This window comes from Theobroma umbraticum, unplaced genomic scaffold, assembly GCF_002168275.2.
Source record: "Theobroma umbraticum cultivar Fairchild unplaced genomic scaffold, ASM216827v3 scaffold_67.0, whole genome shotgun sequence".
Taxonomy (NCBI): Eukaryota; Viridiplantae; Streptophyta; class Magnoliopsida; order Malvales; family Malvaceae; genus Theobroma; species Theobroma umbraticum.
The window spans coordinates 6,492,472-6,500,402 of NW_018397262.1; the positions used below are offsets into that span (position 1 = coordinate 6,492,472).

Here is a 7,931-nt window from a genome sequence, read left to right on the forward strand (position 1 = left end):
AAACCCATGGTTTAGAGATTATCTAAATGAGAAAGACATTTAAGAAGTCCTTTATAACAATAATAGTTTTAGAATGGATATCTGCTTAAGGCCTGGAAGACTCATTTTAAATTTGTATATATTTTTCAACTTAATGAATTTTGAAAAGAGGGTTAAATTTTATTCTTATAACTTTGTGTTAAGGGTTACTAGGAGTGCTTCGTTTGAGGTTGAGAGATTCAACTTTGATTTTGGAAGAATATTTCTCTTCAATATATGCTAATCATCAGTATCAGGATTCGAATTCTCATTCTCATTGAGTTTTCAACTATGAAGCAACACCATAATCAGCTATGAAGGGAATGGATTGATTCGCAAGAGAAAGGCTTTCTTTAAGGGTTGATCTTCTCATTCTAAACCTCATCTTGGAAGGTTTTATCGAAAGCTTGGACAGTTCTAGCAAGAACCCTGATCTATTTCCTCTAAACCCCATCTTAGAAATCCTGAAACTACAAGTTCTATAGAAAGCCTAGATAGTTCTAGCCCCTACACAGTTCTAGCAAGATATTGTCAGACAAGCCTGAACGATTCATCATTATGGTTTTTAATGTTCTTTTTTTTTTCTTCTATTGAAAGAAAAGTTTTGGCAGATTATTTACTTAGCAGGAGATAAGGAAGAGGAGTGTTGCAAATTTAAAAGGAGTAATTTCACTTTGAGAAGGATGATTATTTTCTTTAATATGGAAATTAACATAAATTTGCACATATAAAATAAAATGACACGTTATAAAATTATCAATTGTACTGTTAATTTATATTAATCAACAGTTAGTGAGAAGAGTTAATTTGAACGTAATAAAATAATAAGAGTTTAATTAATTTTTTTTTATAGTTCAGGAACTTATTTGAGTATTTAGTTAAATAATTTTTGTAGAAGGGATAATTTTATTTCATCATGAAATATCAAAATATTACAATATGAGAAAACAATTTAGCTGACCAAGACCTCTCACATTGTAAAGGACCTATGGCTTGAGTATGAGCCTCGTTAAAAACCTGGGAAAACCCGGTGAGACAAAATCCATAAAAAGGAAAAAAGAGTACCCATTAAGCATGCCAAACTAATGTCGATAATATTTTCCTATGTTGTCAATATCACTTCCAATTGCAGCTTGAATTAACACATGAATAGTGGATATTTCCCTCCAGACAATTTGATCCACACCTAGCTTTTGAACTGCCTTTGCAATCTCGTGAGCCACCAAATTAGCCATCCTCCTGCAATGCTTGATCATTGAACAATTTATCTAGCTTAATACTGAGCAACAGTCTTTAATAATGTGCCCCATCTCACCACTAAACTGTTTACCCTTAATCCAATCAACTTCTTGCACACAATCAAGCTCAATCTCCGAAACCTGTACATGTTCCAGCTGACATATCACCAGAGCCCAAAACGAGCTTTAAGCTCGGATACAGCTGCACTAGAGTAATGTGTTATCTTCGACCCTTTTCTAAGCAAGAATTCCCCATTATGACCTCTCACAATGAACCTTGCCCCTACTTGTTTACCTCCATTTTCAACAAAAGTGGAGGCATCACAATTAATTTTGATGTGGATTTGAGGTCGCCATTTAATCTCATTAGATACATTAGGTGGTGAAACCCGATTTGAGACAGCTACAGTAGACCTATGCTGTCGACACGCATCATAACCCAATTCCACACATTCATTCAGTTCCTTCCTCTCCTGCTTAAAAACTGTTCCACTTCTTCCTTTGCAAAGACCTTTAAGAAACACAGATAATCTGCTTTACAGCGTCCTTGTTTAACCATTCCCCTGTCGAAGATAATTGCTGCGGAATGTCTCTAAAGCCCCATTTTGAATATAGCCAAGCAGCTCCAGCAAACGAAACATTGCAGAAAATATGAAAATCAGTTTCTAAATTCACTCCACAAAATGGACAATTAGGCTCAATATTAATTCTTCTTCGGATCAAAGCCTCTCTAGTAGGAAGATAGCCAATCAACACCTTCCACATAAATAAAATTATTTTTCTAGGTAATTTGAGTAACCACAATTTTCTCCACATCAAAACATCGTTATTAGATGAACTTGACGCATGAGTATCTTCTACCCCATAGCAAAGTTATCGATATCCCAAACGTACCTTATATTCACCATCGCTACTATTATTCCATACCAATCGATCCACTGGCCTTCTTTCTTAAAGGCAATGACAGATAAGATCCATTTCATATGGAGGAAAGCATTCACTTATTTTCACCTCACCACATAACATTTGGTCATCCAAAATAAACTCACATACCTTTGTTGAGTCTGTCACTATATCACTACATGAACAACTAACGTAAGGATCTTATTGTTCCTTTTAACCAAAATCGTCCTCCAATCACCAACTCTCCAATAGGATCTTTGGTAAATAATTTAATTGGCCTGCTAAGTGCCAATATAGATAATTAAATATTAAATTTAATTAATTTCAAACCTTTCAAGTCCAAAAAACTCATCTATGATCCACTACCAATTAAAGTCCAACAACAATGAACCTATATTCCAGTCCCACATTCATTATTATTGTACATATCCGACACCAACAGCACCTCAATTGGAAATATCTTATCCAGACTCGTTCAGAACAAGCTGGTTTTCAGCTTTCTTTGTCAATCGTTATTTGAGCAACGCAAGAGAATTAATGATAAGCCCACCTACAATTTCTGCATTTAATAGAAAATTGTCTGTAGACCTACCATTTTCTAGGAGCATCTGTTTCATCATTTCTGCTTGGTCTCGGTAATATCCTAAATTTTCCAAAACATTCATTCATATTTGAAGAAAGAAGTGCAACATGAGACAATCAATGGGCACGATTTCATTCTTTCTTGTATATTTATTTGTTTTCTCCATCTTAAGGACTGCTACTGCAGTAGTACTCTCTCTCCAAGTCAATCCATTAAAGATGGTGAAACTCTAGTTTCAGCTGATGGAAGCTTTGAACTGGGATTTTTCAGCCCTACAGTAAGTTCCACAAGTCGATTTTTGGGAATATGGTACAAGAAAATATCTAATGGAACGGTTGATGGGTGGCAAATAGAGAAACTCCAATTTCTGATAATAAAGGGGTCTTACTTTTCTCCAACCATGGAATTCTCTCGCTCCTGAATAGCACAAATAGTACTGTTTGGTCATCTAATACATCAAAAGCTGCACAAGAACCCCTTGCTCATCTTCTCAACTCAGGAAATCTTATAGTAAAAGATGGAAATGACAACAACCCAGCTGAAGACAACCTATGGCAGAGTTTTGATTATCCTTGTGATACTTTTCTTCCAGGAATGAAAATCGGAAAGAACTTAGTGACAGGTTTTGAGTGGTTTCTGTCATCCTGGAAAAGTACAGATGATCCTGCTCCAGGCCAATACGTTGTACGTATAAATATCAGTGGATATCCACAACTAGTAATTGAGAAGGGATCTAAAATAGAGTACAGAGCAGGATCATGGAATGGTCTTCGTTTTACAGGGATGAGACCGAATGTAATATTTTACAAACATGAATTTAAGTTGAATGAGAATGAAGCCTATTACACCACTGAGCCAAATAGTTCAGTAGTTATTAGGTACATGTTGAGCGCACTAGGCTTTGCCCAGTTCCTTTTCTGGAGTGATCAACAACGTGATTGGAAATATTTATCAACGTCATATCTTGATCAGTGTGCGAACTATGCCCTTTGTGGAACATATGCCACCTGCAATGGAAATGACTCTCCAGATGTGTGTTCATGCTTGGAAGGATTCACGCCCAAATTTGTAGGAAAGTGGAATTCAAGAGTTTGGTATGATGGGTGTGTTAGAAGAACTCCATTGGTTTGTAACAATGGAGATAGCTTTCACAAGCGCACGGGTTTGAAATTGCCAGACACGTCTCATTCCAAGGTTAACATGACCATGAACATCGAAGAATGTAGGCAGTTATGTTTGAGTGATTGCTCTTGCACTGCATATTCAAATTCAGATATCAGAGAGGGGGGAAGCGGATGCCTGCTCTGGTTTGGTGATCTGTTGGACATGAGAGATGATATGGGCCAGGATGGGCAAGACCTTTATATTCGACTTGCTGCTTCTGAAATAGGTACTTGTCCTCTTCTTTTCACTATGGATCATGTTGAAGTCTTTTTTCTATCAATATTTATTCATGCAATTGTATCCTGAGGGATTTAGTCTAGAGGAAGTAGGATTTAGAGTTAAGAATCAATACGAGTAGAAACTAGAGAACTTTTTTCACGTACTTTGCTCATGAACTATGGTATGCTCAGGACAATCTTTGGATGGCAGCGAAGGAAAGAAAGGAAGAAAATTTTGGAACTATGGACATGATCAGTTTGTCTTTTGCAGAATTATTTATTCTAACTAGCAACAAAACTGAAAACCCACATCTCTGACTTCATCTCAAATCTTTCAGATAATATCATACACAAGAGGGAATCATGGAGAAAAAGAGAGTAGCAATTGTAGTCGGCTCTGTCATAATAGGAATGGGAATGCTGATACTACCCGTCTTGTGTATTCTGTGGAGGAAACGTAATAAGAAAGGTAAATAAACTTGATTACTTATGTTGAAACTTAAGCAAAAGCTGCTTATCTGGCATAAATTGTCGGATTAAAATGTCTGCTGTTAGTCCTCATAAGCAGCCCCTATTTTTTTTATTTTGAAATGATTTTTACTAACGTTGCTGTGAATCGTTTCCCCCACAACGCCTGACTTAACTATAAACATAAGGGGCTTGTACTAATGCCAATACATTGTGCATCGTTCCAGGATTGACAATAAAGAAACCAGCAATGGATTGTGATGAAAGGGAGAACGAAGAGATGGAGTTGCCATTATTTAATTTTGGAGACCATAGCAAATGCCACAAATAACTTTTCTATGAGAACTTGCTGGGAAGAGGTGGATTTGGATCTGTTTACAAGGAAAAGCAACGATATGCTACCGCAGCTTCATCAAGTTCTGCAGCATGTATATTTCTTGTAAGTAAAACATTTATTTGTTATGGTCTTAAAGGGTATATTGGCAGAGGGGCAGCACATAGCAGTAAAGAGACTGTCAAAGGATTCTGGACAAGGGCTGAAAGAATTCAAAAATGAAGTTATTTTGATTGCCAAACTTCAGCACCGCAATCTTGTAAAGCTTCTCGGCTGTTGCATTCAAGGAGATGAAAAATGTTTAATCTATGAATACATGGCCAACAAAAGTTTGGACTACTTTATTTTCGGTTTGGTTCTTCACTATTCTTTCATGTTTCGAAATCTTTTTTTTCTGACACCTTCCCTTTAAGGATTCTATTAGTGGTTTGGCTAACATGGGGAACTGAATCAGATCAAACAAGAAGCAAACTACTAGACTGGAGAAAGCGAGTGAATATTATTGGTGGAAATTGCTCGAGGACTTCTTTATCTTCATCAAGACTCTAGGCTTAGAATAATCCACAGAGATCTCAAGTCTAAATTTTACTACTGGATAATGCAATGAATCCAAAAATTTCAGATTTTGGCTTAGCTAAAACATTGGGGAGAGCAAACTGAGGCCAACACAAATAAAGTGGTCGGAACATAGTAAGTAACAAAGTTAATCAAATCTTTCTTTATGGCTATCCTTTACGTTGTTTATTAAATTGTTTTGACAACATATTCGCAGTGGTTATATGTCGCCTGAATATGCCATTGATGGGGTTTCTCAATGAATCTGATGTCTTTAGCTTTGGGGTTGTTGTCCTTGAGATAGTTAGTGGAAAGAAGAACAGGGGATTTTCCCACCCAGATCATGATCATAATCTTCTCGGATATGTAAGGTTAAATGTTGAGATTGTTAACCATGTTAAATTTCCAAGGTAGAAATCATGATTCTGAATTTTTGAGATTTCAGGCATGGAGATTATGGACAGAAAGGAGGCCAATGGAACTGATTGATGATGCCCTTGGGGACTTTCGCTTGCCATCTGAAGTGCAGCGATCCATTCATGTGGGATTATTGTGCGTGCAGCAACGACCAGAAGATAGACCAAACATGTCTGCTGTAATTTTAATGCTAGGCAGTGAAAGTGCATTGCCTCAACCAAAGCAGCCAGGGTTTTTTCACAAGGAGGAATATGCCTGAAGCTGAGTCTTCAACAAGCAACTGTAAATCATCTTCTGCAAATGAGTGCACCGTTACCCTGTTAGGGCCACAGTAGTTGGATTTGTCACTTGACAAATGGAGGTAGGGGCAGCTTGGCTTTTCGTTAAGACCTGATCAGGAAGAAAACAAGAATGGATGAGATGGTACTCCATTTTCACAGTGATGAGCTAAGATATGCATGCATCACATTCTGTATTTAATTACCTTAAGGATGCTGGAGCAATATCTTTCTTCTCTCTGAACCCCAAAAATATTAAAAATAATTAATGCAAATACTCATATTGATTTCTCAGATTAATCATACTTATTTAATTTTTAATTAAAGTTGTCTAGTTTTTATTAGTTTTTTAAAGAATCTTATCAAAACACAATTATTATTATGAAAATTAGATTACTCTGAAACAAGATAATCATATCACATCACTACACCAAAACATAAACCGCGTGAGCATGACCATAAATCTGCTGAAATTATAAATTCCATAAATAAGTTTATATAGCAACCACCTTAATTGAGGATAATTTACTAAATTTCCTTCTCAACAAATTTGAAAATAATCCAAATTAAATGAGAAGTTAATTTATTTATGATGTAAATACAAAAGTTAATAATCTAATGGTGAAGGAAACTTACAGCAGGTAATGTTGAAAACAGAGGATAGGAAACTAGTAATTTGAAATTGACTTGGAAACTCATTTCGAAGTCAATTCACTTTCATCCTAAAAGAATTAAGCTTTTTGTTATTATATAAAATTATTTGTAAAACACAAAATGATTTGGTTTACTTCGATTTTAATAAGTATAAAAAATATGCATATACTTACATGAATTACGAAAATTGATTTTTTAAAATCACGAATTTAAATTCAAAACTTAAAAGGAATGTATGATTTATGGACGAGAGAGAACTATATATTTTTCATAAAGTTTAATAAAAATATAAGATTAAGTAGACATCCAGACACGTGTATAATCTCTAGGTAAATCAAACTATACTTTGTGCAAAGCTAGCTATTCCTATACTATTCTTTAATTCAAGCCTTCATAGTTATTTGTATTTATTCTTTATATATGGTTAGCTTTCTCGTGGAATTTATTTGGAAATTGTTCGATATTAACATTATCGAGAAGCTTTCCGGTGTCTTTTTAATCTCATCAGTGATTCCATCTGGTCATGTTGTGTGGTGAGAGTACATTGCCTCATCCGAAGCAGACTGGCTTTTTTTGGAAGTAATCTGCCTCCCGCAGCTGAGTCTCCATTAAACAAGCAAGTTCCATAATTTCATTGTTAAACATTATTGAAGTCACCCAAATTGTAGAGTATGCCTAAATCCACCTGGGCTTCATTGAATTCAGCGTGAATGCTTAAATTAACATGATCAATTTCAGCATTGTAATATTTTCATTAGTGCCTGGGGCAGTGCATAAGTGTTGAAATTGAGGCTCCTCCATGAACTCCATTGGGGCCAATACATTTTAATTTGTCAATAAAAAAATAAGTTCACACAAAATACATAAAACAAGTGAGCTTAAATATAAAAAAAATATTCGAACAATTAATTCATTAATTGATATATAATTTTCATACTTAAAAAGTAAAATTTAAATATCTCATCTCTAATTATTATATATATATATTAAACAGGAGGTTAAAATATTACCTATTCTTTTCCCAAAGGCCTTTTTGACTCCTTTCTTTCTTCTTCCCTTTCTCTTTTCCCGCTCCTTCCTTTTTTTCCTCCTGCTCCCCTT

General features: G+C 35.3%; 1 protein-coding gene across 1 annotated transcript; it reads left to right on the forward strand.

Moving 5' to 3' along the window:
- The first annotated feature begins 2,861 nt into the window (after positions 1-2,861).
- LOC110418951 (G-type lectin S-receptor-like serine/threonine-protein kinase At4g27290) lies at positions 2,862-5,617 on the forward strand. The gene is given in 13 exon segments (XM_089783934.1): positions 2,862-2,928; positions 2,931-3,079; positions 3,082-4,132; positions 4,317-4,380; positions 4,577-4,593; positions 4,820-4,893; positions 4,895-4,928; positions 4,931-4,971; positions 5,063-5,276; positions 5,381-5,436; positions 5,438-5,507; positions 5,510-5,570; positions 5,572-5,617. Coding segments are annotated over 13 exon segments (1,944 nt in total).
- Positions 5,618-7,931: the final 2,314 nt, after the last annotated feature.